At 46.6% G+C, this 19,083-nt stretch overlaps 1 protein-coding gene across 1 annotated transcript in view; it reads right to left on the bottom strand.

The window, feature by feature from the left end:
• The window catches only part of MTMR2 (myotubularin related protein 2), a 270,640-nt gene that overhangs the window by 196,758 nt on the left and 54,799 nt on the right, over nucleotides 1-19,083 (bottom strand). Inside the window, exons 3-4 of the mRNA XM_086935293.1 lie at nucleotides 16,670-16,764; nucleotides 16,056-16,166 (exon numbers count right to left, since the gene is read on the bottom strand). Of these exons, the coding sequence (XP_086791419.1) occupies nucleotides 16,056-16,166; nucleotides 16,670-16,764 (206 nt within the window). The remainder of the gene's footprint in view (nucleotides 1-16,055; nucleotides 16,167-16,669; nucleotides 16,765-19,083) is intronic.

Here is a 19,083-nt window from a genome sequence, read left to right as displayed (position 1 = left end):
AAGACCGGCAGAAACTACTCCAGATGGACAAGATCTTCGCGATTATCCGGGAAAAGAATGAGGATTTGGAGGCCCGCACCAGCCGAAGCAACCTCTGCATCACGATTCTCTCGGAGTCCACCACCATTTCGAGGATGGAGGATTTCGTGGAACAGCTGATTAAGGAACTCTTCGGTGACGTCCTCTCCTCGGTTTTCATTGTATAGCGTGCACATGGTTCTCTTGGTCCATGTCCCGGTCCCGGGCTGCCTCTATGCCCCATCATCACCAAGATCTTGAATTACCGGGATCGTGACGCCATTCTTCGTGCTGCACATGACAGGGGCACCATCAACCACCAGGGTAACACACTCTCCTTTTACCCGGACTACACCCTTACCGTCCAGGCTTCCCGGAAAGAATTCCTCCCTGCTAAGCGCATTCTTCAGAAGCACGAGGTCTCATACTCCCTGGCTTATCCAGCGAAATTGAGGGTTCGGCAGGGCACAAAAACACTTGTTTTCCCCGATCCCAGAGAGGCCCTGGCGTTTGCCAAGAATCTGAACAAAGATTCTTGCTCCACCTCTTCTACATCTCAGCCCGACGGTGCAGGTCGTCTCAGCGACAACGATTAATAGTGCAGACTTAATTGTGTCTTTTACCCTCTTTCTGAATGATGCCTGACATAACCTCAGTTTGGCCACCCTGCTTGTTTGCAGGGGTGTATGCCTAGCCCTGCCATGCCCTCACGGGATGATTCCCTTTCCTTCAATTGTTTCCTCCTCTCCCAGTTGGTGGTCCCCGGGGTGGGGCGGATGGATTACTCAGCCTGATTGGGGGGTTGGAGGGGTGCAGGGTGGTGGGATTTCTAGGTCTGGGAAGGTTGGGTTGGGATGGAGTGGGGGTGGGGGTTTTGGGGTTCTAGGCTCCTCTATTGAGGAGGTGGCTTCAGTTTGCCACTGTATGGTTGTTAAGTATTGCCTTCATATGTTTCGACCGTGACACTGTACTGTACTTCCTGCCTTGGCTATTCGTAGTAAGTCTTGCCTGCTACACTGCATTGTGCTCTCTGATTTGTTCTGTTTACTCTCATTGGTCATATATTGTTGGTCAATATGTTGATCCACTGGCGTCTCCGTCCCCTTATAAGCTGCGCCTCCTGTGGTTTGGTTTGTGGGGCGCTATCACTGTCCACCGGTGCGCTCTGCTTTCTGAGCCTTACCTGTCAGTTAGATGCTTGCGCGCCTCTCCCGCACTGCCATGTTTGTGGAAACCCCCAGAGGGCTGATTTATTATGCCTGCGCTGCCTCCTACCGATGCGGTTTCCTGCCGCCCTCAGCCTTTCCCGTTTCTCTTGTACGCTGTGCTTGTCTGAGTAGCTTGCCATCTGTGCTGCGTTGAACTGCCCCTTTATGGCTGACATCGTCTGCTGGACTTGGAATGTTCGGGCCTGAATGACCACTGCAAGGCTCGACTGATTCACTCACACTTACAGCGACACAAAGTAGATATATATCTCTTACAGGAGACGCACCTGTTGCCCGGATCCGTCTCGAGACTCCGATCCCGTTATTGGGGGGAATCCCACTCCTCCACCTAACTCGTCGTATGCCAGGGGAGTCTCAATTCTGATGTGCCGGGTCCTTCCTTGGCAGACCGCCCGGGTACTCCTCGATACGGAGGGCCGATATGTGAACCTCCATGGTTTACTACTGGCTCAGCCCGTTACGATCGCCGTGGTCTACGGCTCCAACTCCGATGACTCTGATTTTTTTTTTCACATCTGGCACCTCATCTCCTCCTGCGGCCCGCAGCGGTAGTTTGGGTTGGAGATTTTAATGTCACTCTATCTGCAACTTTGGATCGGTCGGGCTCCTATATGTCCCATCCGTGTGCAGCTGCAGCTCTCACGTCTATTTTATCCAATAACTCTCTTTATGATGCTTGGCGCCACTTCCGCCCCGATGCTCGGGAAGGCACCTTTTTCACTGTTGGTCGCGTATTGACTTTTGGCTGACCTCGCCGGACGTTTTGTCTTGACTCACCAATGCAGTGCACACAGCTCGCACCTTCGCCGATCATGTGCCAGTCCAGATCTGTCTCAGCCCTCCTCATTCCCCGCGATGGGCATTCACTTGGCGTCTTCCCCCTAATGCTCTCCAGGACTCTGCTTTCCTTGCGGACATACAAACCGCGAAAAACAACTATTTTGATTTAAACACAGGTTCCGTTGACTCCGCCTCCACCTAATGAGAAGAGTTTAAGGCCGTCATTCAGGGCGAATGTATTTCTAAACAGGCCGGCGTCCTCCGCTCTAATTCGTACCACTCTGGCTAAGCTTGAGGTGGAAATTAAGGATCTGGATGCTGCCCAGGTGGCACACCCCAGTCCTGAGACGCTGGCGCTACTACGCCAAAAACACACCGACTTCTCGGATGAAGCTGGCTGTGAATTGTCTTTTCTGGGCAGAGAGGGTCGGGCGCGCCGCTTTGGTGAGGGGGACCACCCAGGGCGTACTCTTGCCAACCTTCTTCGTCCACGAGAGCTGCCTCCTATATAACGGCCCTAAGTGATGGAGGCCCGAACAGGACTACCTACTCGGAGGACATAAAATCCAGCTTTCTCGATTTTTACTCTCAACTCTATTCTGCCGGTACCCCTCTGCACGGGAGGATTTTGATCAATAGTTTGATTCCATTGCGCTGGTCTTGCTGGAAGATTACCACCGTAAATTTCCTGATGAACTATTTTCCAGGGAGGAAATACTGGCTGCCATCCGTGGTCTACCTGGAGACAAGGCCTTGATGGCCTGCCATCCTCGTTCTACAAAACATTTGCCGATTTCTTAGAACCACATCTGGCAGCTATGTACAATGACTGTTTTGACACTGGTCTCTTCCCGCCATCCTTACGTGAGCCGATGATAACCTTGCTTCTCAAACCCGACAAGCCTGCCGACCATCGCAACTCCTACCGCCCCCTTACCCTTATAAACATAGACAACATTTTTGCTAAATTGATCGGCTCCCGTCTTCTTTTACTTATGCCCACCATTGCTCTCCCCGATCAATCAGGTTTAATTCCTGGTAGGGCTACCTCGCACAACCTTCGTACAATCTTCACAGTTTTGCATCAAATTAATCCTAACCTACCGGCTGTGACTGCCCTGCTGGATGCCACTAAGGCGTTCGAACGCTGGAGTGGCCCTTTTTATTTTACATCTTGCCACGTATGGGCTTCAGTGAAATCTTTCTGCGTAAGGTTAAACTCCTTTACACCAATCTCTCGCCACGTCTCCGCATTAATGGTCAGGTGTCCGACCCTATTAGTATTGCTCGTGGCACACGCCAGGGGTGCCCGCTATCGCCCATGCTTTTGCCATTGCAATGAGCCCCTAGCTGGCAGGCTTCGGCAGCACCACACTCACAGGGGTATTGGTTTCTCGTCCCGCTCCCTGCTTGTCTCAATGTACGCAGACGATGTCGCTCTATTTGTCCGCCGTCCTAAGGAGAACCTCAGCCCCTTGGTCCGGGAAATCATACGCTTTGGCGGGCTTTCGGGCATCCAGGTGAACTGGAGCAAGTTTGTTCTATTCCCCTTGACGAACGTCACCGTGCCATTCTCACCTGACTTTCCGTTCATGTGGGCTTCTGGCCCGACACGCTATTTGGGCATCAGGCTGAGTAGGGATCTGGATGAACTGTGGAGGTCTAACTTCGGTTATGCGGTAGACTGGCTGGAATCCAGGATTCCATCGTGGAGCCGACTTCCGCTATCTCTGACGGGCCGAATCGCCATCGCCAAAATGGTGGTCCTTCCTAAATTTCTCTATCTGTTTTTAAACATCCCTATCCTTCTCACTTCTCATTTCTTTCTCAAATTACGTTCCCTAATCATTTTGCTCGTTTGAGCGGGTAAACAGCCAAGAGTGGCTTATGACATTCTTACTCTCCCCATGTCTGCCGGGGGGATGGGCGCGCCTGACTTCAGGATCTATGCCTTGTGTGCCCAGGCCAGGTTCCTACATTTCTGGATTCACCCTACCCCTTATCAGCCATACTTCACAATCGAGACGGATGTAGCTTCTCCCTGGCCTTTCTCCACAGCTTTGTTTGCGCCCGCGGTGCGCCCTCGAGCGGAGGTCGACACGATCGAGATGCTGCGATGGGCCTGGTCTGGCCTGCGTTGGTTTTCTAGCATCCCTCGGCTCTCTGCCAAATCCGTGCCAATAGTAAACCACCCAGATTTCCCCTCACTTCGGTCTTCCAACATGTCTAGTCATGCGACGCGGTTGGGCTTGAGGGCGGTGGCGGGTCTATACCCAGAGAACACCTTCTACTCTCTTCCTGACTCCTCAGGGCCGCTTGACACGCTTTTATTCTACCAGCTGCATGCCGCTTGCCGGAAACTGCACCCCACATTCCCCAAGCCCTCGCCCACCATGCCAGCTCTGGATTTCATATATACTTCCCCGTCGCCGCACAAATTAGTCACCAAACTTTACGCTCTCACCCTGGTGTCTGCCCCCGTTTCCTCGGATCGTGCGCGGGAGGCATGGGGTGCTGATCTCGGTATTGACATTTCGCAGGCTGACTGGCTATATTGCTGTAATCAGACAGAAAAGCTGTCACGGAACTACCAGCTCTGTCTGATCCATTTCAAGTATTTGCACAGGCTGTACCGTACCCCAGGGCAGCTCCACAGGCTCGGGCTAACTCCTGGGGACAATTGTGTATGTTGTGCTGCTCCTGCCGCGGACTTTGCCCATTTAGCATGGCTATGCCCTAAGGTCTCTGGCGGGCAATGTGCTCCACCATTTCTGACATCACCGGCGCTGCAGTGCACCCCGATCCACTCCTATCTCTTCTCGGCTTCGTTAAATTCTGCCCTGATGCTTCTCGACGTCTGATCTCGATGCTGCTAGTCCTTGCTAGGCGCAGGGTGGCCATGTGCTGGGGTCGTCGGCCTGCCCCCAAAGCCGAGAGTTGGTTGGAGGATGCCTCTCGGTGCCAGACTCTCCTTTTGGAGTTCTGGGATTTAATGCCTGCCAGGACTCAACCTGTTGACATTTGGGGCCCTCGGGTTACTTATCTCCTTTCCCGTTCTTATCCCAATGGCGCTGCTTCTCCCGCACTCCCTGCCGGCCCGAGTCCGCGGCGGCCGCCGGCGCTGGTCAGTGACTGCTCTCTCCCTTGCCATAAGCGCCCCTGCTTTTTTAGTACCCCCACTGATGTTGTTGTTGTTTTGTGTGTGTTCACCACTGGCGGGGAGGGACCTCGGTGTAGTGGAGCTGTGACTTTCACGGTTTTTTTATTTGCTGCAAGATGTTATCTACCTGTTATTAAACGCTTGACCTGCGCGGTATTTTGTCGATTTGCACTGCAGCACTGCCTGGTGTATTGTGTCTGCCATGATTTTCCTCAATAAAGGTTTTTGAAAACTTTAAACTTTAAAAAAAAGTATGCATCTTGGCCCACTCTTAACCACTGCATGTTTTGGTGCCTTCACACATCCATCATAGGTTTATGCTTTCCTCTCTTATGTGTTATGTACATATGTGCCATGCACAGTTTCATCATCAATAATTTAATTGCAATTGTTGCAGAGAGATTATCGATGATGTCAGAGAAGAATTCATAAGTGATATAATATGTGGGGTAATTAGCAGTGCATGGTGCAGAGCGCGAGTTATAGCTACCTCAGATATGTATCATTGTTCCCCTGTGATTGCAGCCACAAAGGCATCTATTGGTGTGGTTCATACACATTTTGTGTAGTCTGGTGCACTTATAGTATGCCCTGTGCAGTATTTCAAGTTGTATGAGCCTGAAACCTGCTCAAATTGCTACCTCGCTAGGATACCTGCACGCCTCCTCCCAGTTTAGATCCTGAATAATCCCTGGGTCTTGCACTGAGTCTATGGGCTGTTAGCAATTCTAGGTGAGAGTTGTGTAAACATGGAAACTGCATGCCTATGCAGGGGCAACGTCGGGATCATATATTCCAATAGGGATTGTTTAGGCAATTCTCCCGAATGTGTTGTGCATTTTGTCAGAGCATGTTTTACCTGGAGGTACCTAAATCTCTGGGAGCACGAAAGGTTGAGCTGTTCTCATAGTTCCTCAAATGTTAGCATGCTCCCCTCACCCCACACCGAATCTCATTGGTCTCCTACCTTGATAACTTCTATCAGGTCCCATTGTCGGAGGCTCTGTAAGTTTTTTAGGTCAGAAAGCAAGTCAGAGTCTCTACAATGGCATTTCCAGTGTAAACTTCCCCTTCCACCCGATTACCTTTGTTGAGTCTTTCCATATCCAAGCCACATGTCTGTCCACAGTTGGGTGATTGCAAGAGGCAGGAATTTCTTCACCAGTAACGACCACTGGAGAGTCGGATATAAACCCCGACTGGTCGACTATTTTGAACCTGCCCTGGCCCAAGATTGCACGGTTATTTCCCTTCAAGTGTGTTTCTTGTAAAGAAGTACATTAAGGTTATATCTATTTATGAATCTCTTGACCCTCTCCTTTTTCACCTTGTTGCCAAGCTTGTTGCTGTCCCAGGAGACGATTTTAAGATTTAGAGGTTCACCCCACATATGTGCATCCCTGTTGTGTTTGTCAAAGCCTCTGTCCCACTTGAATCTCCTAAGGGTTGTATGATTTTACTACGCATTCCGTTGCAACGCATGCCTTTTCCACGCATGCGTTACAACGAGAATGCCACTGCCACGAATATGCTTTACAACGAAAATGCCTTTACCACGCATAGTTATACTTCGTTTTTCGTTGTATAACTATGCTTGTTAATGGCATTTTCATTGTAAATGCTTTTTTCGATCCCTTCCCCTATTCCCGAAAATCATTAAAAGTTAATATCATTAAAAAAAATACTCATTGTTTGTCATAGACAGACTTCTCCTTCAATGTAAATTGGTCTCTTTTCTATTTTTTTTGTTTTGGAAGTACGTGGACGCACGTACGTTATTACGTCGTTAGGGAGGCTGGCTTTTTGCATGAAGGACGAAAGGCACAAATCATTCTCTTTATGGTAAGTGTGATTTCTTTTTTTAAACTCAATTTTTGTTGGGGGGGGGATCCCCCCCACCCCCCCTAGCCACCCCTTTTTTTTAATTCTACCTTTACCACACATTCCTGTACTACGTATTTCGCAGTAAGGAAATGCGTGGTAAAGGCTTTACGTGGTAACCACGCATGCGTTGTAAAGCATGTGTGGTTAAGTACAGCGTGGAAACGGCTTCGTTGTAGGAGGAGCGGTTGGCCTCTCTCCCGTGCCCCTTCTAGATGCCATTGCAATCCCCACTTATTTTCCAACTTCCCTTCTTCCTCCTGCATTGGGCTCTGAACGACTCCTCCCCCAATTCTTTAGGTGTCTGTCACTCTTGTCCCTTTAACTTTTAATTAACTTCTAACAACAATAATAAGAACCGTAGTCCTCTTGAGGGCAATGTGTGGGGTTCATGTCGCACTACGCTGTGGCTACCGTGCCTCCATGACTCTATGTTGGGTGTGCGATGTCACAACTTGGCTACCACGCTCCCAGTCATCTCTCCTGCGTTTAGTGGCATGCCTGACTGTCCCGGGCCCATTGCATTCAGGCTTGGCGGTCTACGAGAGCTTTGTTTTGTTACCTCGTGGCACCCTTTTGTCACCGGTTTCCATCCCTCCAGCCAGACCCATACCTCTCTCAGCGAGGTGAAAAATCATGACTTCCCTTCTGACAGGACCTTCAGTTTCACTGGGAATAGCATCATATATTGAAGATTCCTTTTCATGAGTTCCGTTTTCGCCTTGTCCAGTGATCAGTACAGGGTGTTTACTTTTTGTGTGTAATCTGGGAAGATCAGGATATCTTGGTTTTCAAGCCTGATCAGGCCTTGCACACTCGCTGCCCTAAGTATTACATCACAATCCCTAAATAGGGAAGTCTTGCAATTTCTGGTTGAAGGTCATGCCCCAGGTTTGGGTGGACCCCGGGGACACGGTGTGTTCTTTCCACCTGAAAATAAGCTAACATTTGCTGAGGTTCTAGACATATTGTTCGACGTTCCCACCTTCCTGTTTCTCCAGAATGCCCATCAGACATAAGTTATTTCTTCAGGTTCTCCTTTCCACATCATCCACTCGTGTGTAGGTGAGTTGTATCCTCCCTGAGGTGGAGCATTTCAGTTTACAGTTGCTTGATGGCCCCTGTGTGCTCCTTCAGGGTCGGTTCTGAAGTCTCCCATATGGCTAAGATCTTTTGCAAATTGGTGTGCAAGAGGTTAACGTCGAGAGCGATCATGTCTATTTTATACTCCAGTGTTGATTTTGTATCTCGCATTCCTTGCAGTATCTCTCCTATGGACGGCTCTGGTTCAGCTGCTGGGAGTGACTGATCTCAGTTTCCCTGTTTAGTACCCTGTGTCTGGACACCACTAAGCCACCATCTGAACCTCCTACCTTTAGAAAAAAATATCACCTTTGTTTTAGCCATATTAATCTCTAAATCATTCCACTTACAATAAGGAGAAAAGGTGTTGAGTTGCTGCTGCAGCCCCACTGGTGTAAGATCTAATAGCACCGTATCATCTGCATAAAACAGCCATCCTCCCTAGCATAGGAGGGAAGGCCCTGACCTGCCTTAAACCCTCAAAGGCATCCACTATATGGATTGAGCACAGGAACAGTGTCAAAATGCACCAGTCTCAAACCATTGGCTGTACTGATCCTTTTGGACAGGGCCCCATTGCCCCAAGTTCCACTCAGCTTCAAGAGTCCCGGGGACACTTTTATCTGCCCATCTTTTACCATAAAATTGATCTATTTACGATGTCAAATGTGGTTGACAAATCGATAAAATATGCACACAGGTGCTGTTTCAGTAGGAGGGCCAAATCCTCCAACAGTAGCTTTAAAATCACACAGCAACCGTGGTTGAGTACCCTTTCTGAAAACCCTTTTGGGTCAGGGGTAATATTTTAGCTGCACTCATTGAGTCTTCCAAAAGGCCTAACAGATGCCTTGCAAAAAAACCAGCAGGGTAATCATACCGCAACTAGATGGCTGTGCCCTGTTGCCCTTTTTAAACAGGGGAGACCTTAAACTCCCTTTCTGGGTTACAAGCAAATCTTGTCCTCCAATTATTTCACCAAACAGTGGAGCCAAGGTCTGTGCCTAGAGGAGATGATTAAGTTTATTGAGATCAGCGGGAATACCGTCTGATCCTTGTGCCCTGTTGTTTTTCAAACCTTGATCATTGGTTCGATTTTCAGAACAGTACAGAGTAGGATACTCTCAACCGGCCTCTTAACTTGTGGGCTTGCCTGCCCCACACCGGGGGAACCTCAGCACCTTCATTTATTTTATAGAGGTCTGAGATGCAACTAACCCAGGTTTCTTCAGGTATTGACAATGCTGCAATATGTGTGACAAGCCCCAGTATACTATTAGAGATGCGCCAAAAACCCTTAAGGTTGTCAGGATGCAAGAAAGACATAGTCTTAGTTCATAGGCTTGCTTTATCGCTCCACTAAAGTTTGCCGCATTTCCTTCCTAAATGCTTTCCTATGTTGTTTAATCAGGTTCTCTCTATGTTTCCTGCCTGCTCTAAACGCCTCCCCAACGTTCTTATTGGAGCAAAACTTTGGCCCGTGACTTTTCAGAGCTAAAAAGATCCGTTCTGACCCTGCCCCTTACAAGGCCTGCGCTCGCCCAATCCCTTATGGAGGAAATAAGGTTTTGGAAAGCCTTTACTGTGTGGCGTAAAGGTATGTTAAGTTGCTCTGTAAGTAACCCCCTCAGACCATTTGCAACATGCTGTTTTAATCTGTCTGACCACACAATTCTATGCACCTTTTTACAATGTAGGGGCCAACTATAAGGCCACCTCTCTCTTGTCTTAGTCCCCCTAAAACAGTGTGAGGTCACTACCCATCAATATCACCTACAAAAGGATCTTTCACCATACAGGGGTGGGTGGTAAACTCCACTCCACTGGCAGAGTTTTGCCATGCCGAGCTCCGCTTGGAAAGTAGAGTTTGGCAAAAACCCACCAGTGGACCAGAGTTTACCAGCGAGCTCACTCCTAGTCTCAGTGATCCTGTTGTGGGGAACTTACTTGTGGCAACAATAGGGGTTCTTGGCCCCCAACGAACCTCAGAAGCCAAAGGAAACTTCATCCCCCAACCAGTAGTGCGCCAGGACACACCTTTACAGAGTGGTTGAGAAAGGGCGCAGGGTCTCCGACAACGGCTCAGCAATCTCGTTCTGAGGGACTTACTTGTGGCAACAATAGAGGTTCTTGGCCCTCAACAAACCTCAGAAGCCAAGGGACTTCATCCCCCAACAAGAAGGCCTCTTTGCAGAGTGCTTGAGAAAAGGGGAGGAATGTCCAACGATGTCTCAGCAATCCAGTTGTCCGGGACTTACTTGTGGGGAAAATAGAGGTTCTTGGCCCCCACCTACTCTCAGCATCCAAGGGCACTCCATTAGGGGTTGCCCAACAATACTCTGCCTGCTCACAAGCTCCACAGAATGTGGCAGAGTTTTTCTGCAACTCTGCGGGCTCCACCCATGGCTACACCATACCAAAATGCTAAGAGGAAATTCACATAATCGATCAGGGATGTTATCCTCTCATTGTCAAACATAGGTGAAGCCGGTTGATCTCCAGGACACCTACAGTTTATTATGGACATACTGTAGCTATTGAGTAGGGCCTCCAAGTGCCTGCCGACCAATCCCTTCTCTGACTCCCCAAGACCTGACAGGGAATATTTAATGCCATATCTATAAAGTCCCTCGTCTGCGTAGGAAGAGTTTTTTCATTAAAGTCGCCCATCACAAGGGTGGACACACAAGGAATAAGCCTTTGGATCTGTCCCAAAAAAGTACTAATTCCTGGAAGAGAATATATTTATCATGTTTCGGGGTGAAATATTTATTAATGAGAATCAGGTCGGGGGATTCCGTGTAGTCTTCTCTACTCCGATTAGGGTCTCCCTTTTAACCCCCCCAACCTGTTACAACAAAGGGAAGCCCAGATACGGATACAGCTAAAAGGCTCAGAGAGTCACTGGGTAGGACAGACACCACAACATCATACATACAAAAGCCAAAAAAGGGATGACCCCCAGCATGTCTCCCAAAATGCCCCTTAACTGCTTTTAAACTAAAAACAACATAATCAGCAAAACTCCAGTCCACAGTTTCCCAGGTTTCTTGAATGGCTGCTATCACCGCTTGATTGACCTTGACGACCAGTAAGAGTGACAGCAAGATCCTTTTAACACCAGCTATATATATATTTTAAGAAATCCCTTTTAGTGTTGATAGTCTATCCAGTTCCAAGAATACTCCTGCTTTTCAGATAACTCCACCCGGTTAGTGAAAATTTGTCTACCTTCCTCCGTTTTCACCAGTAAGGCCAACTCCCCCCTGGTCTCCGGCAATCAGGGGCAGGGGACCTAACCCCCTGCCTGTTGGTGGCCATTAACAAAGATGAAGGGAAAGCCTGCGGCCGGGTAGGAGAAACATAGATTAGATATTGAAGCCTGGACGTCCGAGCTCATCGAAGAATTTCAAAACTTCTTCCACTACCACCCTGGAGTAAAAGTGAACCCATACACAAGGCCAGGTAGCAGATAACTCCCAGGGTTTCGCCTGTACAACCAAAATGTCCTTCGTGGAAATTCCCATTTTAATCCCTTTCTTATTAATCTTTTGCTTAATATTTCGTAACCCTCTTCCATGGTGAAGGCCTGACTCCTGGGTTGTGGCTTCGGAGATGGACCTCGTGGCTTTGTTAAAAATTGGAAAATGTTTGCAGGGTAACCCAGTAGCCAGAACAGGGCTAGTGGGGACAGCTCTATATTAATGCCCCCATGGGCAGGAAGCCCTTTATCCAAAAACAGGACTTCCAAATCACTTAGGACCGAGAACTGAACACAACTTTTCTTTGTCAAAGTGGCCTGAACTTATGACCACCTGCCTGAGTTCTCATATCTGCAGTGTAAGTAACAACGTTCTTTGCAGCAGTCTTATACTCTTCTCCAGTCCCTTTGGTCGGCAAATTATTCGGTATTACTGATAAAATACCAAAAATATGGTCAGAACTATCCGTGTTCCTTCCTAATAGGGACAAAATAGATGCCAGAATACGTTCAAGACTCAGCAGAGATTTTGAAAACGAAACTTAATCTGCTGAGATTGAGATGTTCACTGGGGAATTCAACAATAAAGTAAAAGAAAAAGACCGAATAATGTGATCCGATGTTGTAAGGCTGGCAGTGTTCGAATACAGGGCCATTGATTGTTTCAGCTGCATTGGAGTTTTGGGGGGACTTCCAATGTTGCCGTCTCTCCCGGGGGGCGCCGGTTTAAATGGTGAAATATCAGGTAGCGTGTAATCCAGGTTTAGAGAAGGATGAGTGGCCAGTGGAGCATGTAAGGCTTCAGTAGCTTCCACCGCTCCCCCCTACCCCCCCACCTCCCAGTGATGCACACAAGAGGGGGCCCACACCCCCAGAGAGCATCGCACTGCCCCAACCAGGGGTTCCCCTTGTATTTGAGAGGGAGATGGAATGGAAGACTTCTCTAACCTGAGAGTTGCCTCCGATAATTTGTGAAAGAAAGCTCGTAATTTGGCCCCCACCCCGATTTATGTATGGCTAAATGGGGGGCACGGTTCCTCAGCGGGTTGGCTTTGGTCTTCTGACATAGTCCGGCGGTTAGAGTGTGGCCTGACCTCGATTTTTGGGCGGTCATCTTACACTGAAGTTATGTCAAGCAAAACAAGATATTGACCAGAAAAGCCTAAGCCTTCTCTTCCACGGCGCGTCATCCTACTGTCAGCTTCCATTATAGGATAGGGTGAACAGAACACACTGGGATGAGCTGCACATCCATTCCAGGATTGCTTGGATGTCCCCACCGAGCACCATCAAGGAAACGTACCATTAAGAGGTGAGGTCGGGCTCCCACCTTCCATTTCACCATCCTTTCTCCCTCAATCCTGATCCCACCCAGGCTGAGGTCCTTGCTGGTGCGGTGGCTGGATTACTATTGGGCTGTCAAGTCCCTACTTCCCTACAACCATCTCCTGCACATACCTCACCAACTGGGAATTGCAGTAGGAAGTGGGGAATGTGAATGAAACCATTGGGAACAATCTCTGTCCCTCCCCTTCTAATCACCAACTGTTTCATTTTTTTATTTGGTGAAGTCGGATGGCTAGAGTGGGAGAGGCTGGGCAGTCCTCCCTCTGCTCATTCCAGGCCCCAGTCTGTACAAACAAAGAAACGACTGATGCCATAGGACATGCAGATAGGGTGTGTGCCATAAGGGCAGCGTAGGGATAAATATATTGCATTATTACTACTATGTTAAATAAAAGAAAGATTGTGACACATGAAAGGCTGTGATTCCATAAAGATCCAAGAGCTGGAGAATAGTTATAGCTTTTTGCTATTAAGATCCTGCTGCGTTACCCCAACATTATTGGGGGTCATATCCAGCAGATTTGATAATCCACAAAGGGAAATCAATGAACTTTTAGGTGAAAAGAAAACTGGAAGGTGTCTCTCACACTTCCATATTGAGTTGTGGTCATATAAAAGAGAGTTGGGAGTCAGACAAAACCTGTCAGATTATCTCTGACCTGCAGGTGGTATATAGAACCCTGCCCCAAAATCAGTAAGCTCACACAACATTTGGTATTTCACACTACACTATTTGTCTACACATTACGTGGGCCAGAATGAATGTAAATAACAGCTAAGCAAATAATATACACTTTAGGACAAGATTAAATAAGCCCCAATCATATTTCATTATACATCCTAAGCAATTAGCCTATTGCCTACCTATGTTGTAACTCGCTCTCCCACAGCATTGTTGTATCAGTCTGTTGGTAATAATATCCAAAGTCATGTAATACTCTCCCAAGCCTGATGACACTTATTGTGCCATGAGACTTGAAGTCGAATCTCTCTATTTCAGTATCCCTGGTCCGTGTGCATCCCTTCCCTAATACATGATGATCTATGGAGCGAGTATCGATACGCTCGCACTCGCCTCCTGTTTTGTTAAGTAAACAATGTGTCTTGTTCAAAACATATGAAATGCATTGAAGTTTTCTTCTACTTTTCACTTGCCTTCCTACAAGATGGAACTTGCAAAGTCATCTCTCCGACTCCACCCATATTTCAGCTGCCAGATCTTTTGACTGGGTGTGAGTGTTTGATTGGTTCAGATGCTCCGTCCATTACCACCCCCTTTTTTACCGCTTTTGGCCGCCATAAGTGTGGCAGGGTATGCTCAGACGTGAGTCCCTTGCTCACTTTGCCACTGGAATCAAGCAAGCCGGGCTGAATACGGCTGGAATGCCAGAAACCGGTCCTCGGAAGCTTGTTTCCGGTCCAGGGAAGTCATGGCTTGGCAGTTCGGGCTGGACTGTTCCCATGAGGCACAGGGTCAGACTGATTTGCATATAGCCATGTCTGAATTGGGCTGGCAGAGTGGGCTAAAGAACGGTGATGGATTAAACCCAGATCTTTTGACTGGGTGTGAGTGTTTGATTGGTTCAGATGCTCCGTCCATTACCACCCCCCTTTGTACCGCTTTTGGCCGCCATAAGTGTGGCAGGGTATGCTCAGACGTGAGTCCCTTGCTCACTTTGCCACTGGATTCAAGCATGCCGGGCTGAAGACGGCTGGAATGCCAGAAACCGGTCCTCGGAAGCTTGTTTCCGGTCCAGGGAAGGCATGGCTTGGCACTTCGGGCTGGACTGTTCCCATGAGGCACAGGGTCAGACTGATTTGCATATAGCCATGTCTGACCTGGGGTGGCAGAGTGGGCTAAAGAACGGTGATGGATTAAACCCAGATCTTTTGACTGGGTGTGAGTGTTTGATTGGTTCAGATGTTCCGTCCATTACCACCCCCTTTTGTACCGCTTTTGGCCGCCATAAGTGTGGCAGGGTATGCTCAGACGTGAGTCCCTTGCTCACTTTGCCACTGGATTCAAGCAAGCCGGGCTGAAGACGGCTGGAATGCCAGAAACCGGTTCTCGGAAGCTTGTTTCTGGTCCAGGGAAGGCATGGCTTGGCAGTTCGGGCTGGACTGTTCCCATGAGGCACAGTCAGACTGATTTGAATATAGCCATGTCTGAACTGGGGTGGCAGAGTGGGCGAAAGAACAGTGATGGATTAAACCCAGATCTTTTGACTGGGTGTGAGTGTTTGATTAGTACAGATGCTCCGTCCATTACCACCCCCTTTTGTACCGCTGTTTATAAAAGCACAACGAAGAATGGAAATTGTAATTCTGAAGCCCGTTAACAGTAGCCTCAGAAAACGTACTATTATTAGTTGTACAACTTAAAACTGCTTCTGTGAAAAATAATCAGGCCTTTACCTTAAGGAAGGTACTTCAATCACATTTTCTAACACATTCAATGCACAAACACTGATCATGTTAAAAATAAAGCAAGGCCTGTGCCAGACGGTAGCGTGGCCGAGCGTTCTAAAGCAAGGCCTGTGCCAAACCATTGGTAGGTCTTCCTATTCTTGTCAAACTCAGGGGAGCAGACAAAATCTTCATGGTCCAAACTTAACTTGCTCAACTTGCCTCCTTTGCCTCTTTTGCTGGTACGAACTATTGCCAGCAACTTTGTAACTTGACTTCCCTGCGTTGCCGTTTGTCTTTTCCCCTAAGTGCATCTCAAGCCAGATTGAGTGAGCAGTTTTCTCCAAATGTCTGTTGCAAGAATTAAAAACACATTGACAATATTTATTTGGAAGAACATTTGGTGTGCATAGAAATAACTGTTATCTTCCTTTAAATTGTCCCTTTAATTAGACTAATATGGATTTGACATAGAATTGTTACACAAAATACTATCGTATCCTGGAAGAAATAATTTTGTTTAGCCTTCATTTTATTTCTGTGTTATCTGTGTCTTTTCTGCTCTTACAAATTTAATAAAAACTAAAACTATCACAAAATACAATCTCCTCATATATTTCACTTCCATAGCAATCATTAAAAATATGTAAGTAACTTGTAACAAACTTACCTTGCACACGGTTTCTAGCCCACATGCATTTTCCCCACGACAGGGAGCGCCTCCAATTTTTTCAACTCTACTTATGACACCAAGAGGAGCATCCAGGACAAAGGGAGAATCCTAGCCATTTATAAATGAAAAACAAAAGACAAATTAAGATTTTGTTTTTTAAATGTATACTATCCATTTCATTTTGTTTAAAGGACCTACAAATACAACATCTTCTAGCTCATTTTGTAAGCAGGAAGATATTTTTGAAGAATCAAGAAGAACAATAATTAAACTTTCTTCAGCTTACTGTACATTTCTGCACATTTTTCTATGCAAAAGTGATGTAATCCCTCCTACTTACAAACCCCTGATAAAGCTGTGGTCTCGCTCAACATGCCTGACTAGCTACTCCCAGAAGCTCCTCTCATGTACAACACACAAACTGCAAGCTTCAAAACATCTATGAAATGAAAATGACTGACATGCTGCGCCGGAGAAGCTGCAAACAAGGAGAACCTAACCATTACATTTATAACATTACATTATGGTCAGGTGACACATATGACTTTAACTGCAAGAGCTTCACAAGTGATGGACAGTAACTAGTCCACCACACCCTGTGTCAATCTTACCCTTTCCATAGTTTTGAAATACAATCTGTAATTAGTAATAGTCAAAGTTCCTCGAATCGCGCCAATGAAAGGGCAGATGTAAGTGACATCTTTTGCTAGAAAAACCAAAAAAAAAAAGCAATTAGTCAGCAATTAAAATGTTACAGAACAGAAGTCATCCATACCCTAAAAGGATCAAGTTACAACAGTGCCCAATAAAGTATCACGTAAACACAATATTATCGCTCAGTCGTCAATACCTAAAAATGTATTGTCATGGGGTATATCAATAAACAGAGATATGGCCAAGGAAAATCAGACCTAAATGTTTGTATCTGTTCATGTTATTTCAAAATAATTATTAACATCATCTGTATAAACCACAGCATGTAATTAGTAATAAATATATTTTGTCCCCCAAAAATATTGTCAGTGGCATTTGGCCTTCCGTATTTTAACAGGTCCTCATCAAGGCAAAACAATGAGTGAGTACAAAGAGAAAAAGCCTGCTGCAAGAAAAGAAAAAAAGGTGGGGTGGACGTTAGTTGTGAGATATTAATTCAACCAAATTTACATACAGTAAACAGGAGTCCGGTCTTATCAGGGGTACATGTGAGATGAGTTTTAGGACAAACTAAAAGAAGTCAGTGATTCACCAGAGTGAGGAGGTACTCTTGAAAAACCCTGCTCCTGTAAAATAAAAGAGGGGTAATAAGCTAATTATGTATGTTCAGGAAAAATATGGAGAACAAGTAAAGCCTCATGGCTACTCACAGTAGTCACAGTAGTGGAGGCAAGTGGTGCCCAGAATGGGCAGAGGGAAACCAAGGAACAGTGCTGAGGAGTCCCTATGTAATGCGGGCAGCCTGGGAAGGAGAGAGCAAAGGGAGAATTACAAACAAGTCAACACTTCATGTTGACCAACTGGAGTGGAAAACGGGGCAAAAAGAATTACCTGTAGAAGACACGATCCCCTCTATATCCAAGTAGAGGTGCCAAGGTCCAAAGTACGAGTGAATCGTATTTCAATAATCGGCGCTTGGATTTGAAAATATATAAGCAGGCCGTGTGGCATTAAGCGCGCAGTGCAGCGCGCACACACAGGGGAAACCACTAGAATGTGCACCCAAGGGTGAAAGGAATGCTGGGAAGACTTGTAGAACCCAGTATGCGAACGCACCAAGAACTGATAACACAGCATGGAAAATTTGTGCATAGGATTAAGGAGGGTGCACAATATGCATTCTGTGGGGTGGCGAAGATGAATAAAATGCATACAAGCAGAAAGAGGGAGAGATGGGGGAGGAGGGCTGGGGGAGTGAGAGAATGGCAGGCTTGAGGGCGCATCCACAAAGGCAACGTATTGAAATAATTGAACTTGCAGATGTGAATAAAAAATTGGAGAAGCAAGGGACAGGACTAAAGGACGTGTAGGATGAATAAACAAATCCACAAGTGTGGATCGCAGGGGATTATAACGGAAGATCCTATTGAATGGTGGCCCTACCGGATAAAATAAAATCATAAAACTATCCTACTATGTAGGGCTTACAGTCTAAAGACATGCTAGTCGAAACTGAAGTAATCAATGCATTATAGTCAGCTAGGGAATTGATTACAATAATGACCAAGTCACCTATAGAAGTCTGTTGATGGGCACAACATGTCGGAAAATCAAATAGATTTTCACTACTTGAGGGAAATGGTGGTTAATGATCAACTTGTTAAATAAAATAAAATACTATTAAATTGGGATGACTAAAGTAGTGAACTCTGAATAATACAGGGTACATCAAGAAATGAGTGATAGGGTCAATGCTAGAAAGACAAAGCAGAAGAACTGTCCCACTTTGGAGGTCTTACAATCGTTTGTGGAGTCTATGGTTTGAGTGCTAACCATACTACTCAATTCAGGAAGTATATCTGGTGAAATGATAAAAAGCAGGATACACCTCATGTAAGTATTGGTGATAAGTGGTACCAATGGTTCAGATGGTAACCATAATATACCATTCATCAAATGTATCAAGCCCATTATTTTATTTTTTAAACAATTTTTATTATTTTCCAGTGTAACAAACATACACGTTGACAGTCAATACGACAATAGTACTGTGAAGATGTAAGTATACAGTCATGCACAACCGAGGTTTAACATTGCGACATCATGTGTGACATATCTCAGTTTTCTTAGGTCCGCAACCTCTTAATAGCTGCCCTAATCCCCTTCTTCTTCTTCATCGGAACTGGCGACATCATCTTCCGGCAATGGATCACTTATATCCCCTCTATATACATTCCAAGGAGTCCACACGTTGTTCCAGTTACGAGGGCAAGCCCTAGTTACGTACACCGCTAGTTCTGTTATCAATAGCATGTCCATGTTCCTGCACCACTGCACTAAGGTGGGTAGTTCCGATGCACCCCATTTCTGT

This window comes from Lissotriton vulgaris, chromosome 8, assembly GCF_964263255.1.
Source record: "Lissotriton vulgaris chromosome 8, aLisVul1.2, whole genome shotgun sequence".
NCBI classification, from domain to species: domain Eukaryota; kingdom Metazoa; phylum Chordata; class Amphibia; order Caudata; family Salamandridae; genus Lissotriton; species Lissotriton vulgaris.
Note: the sequence above shows the minus strand (reverse complement) of the source record. Positions and strands in the feature narration are given on the sequence as shown.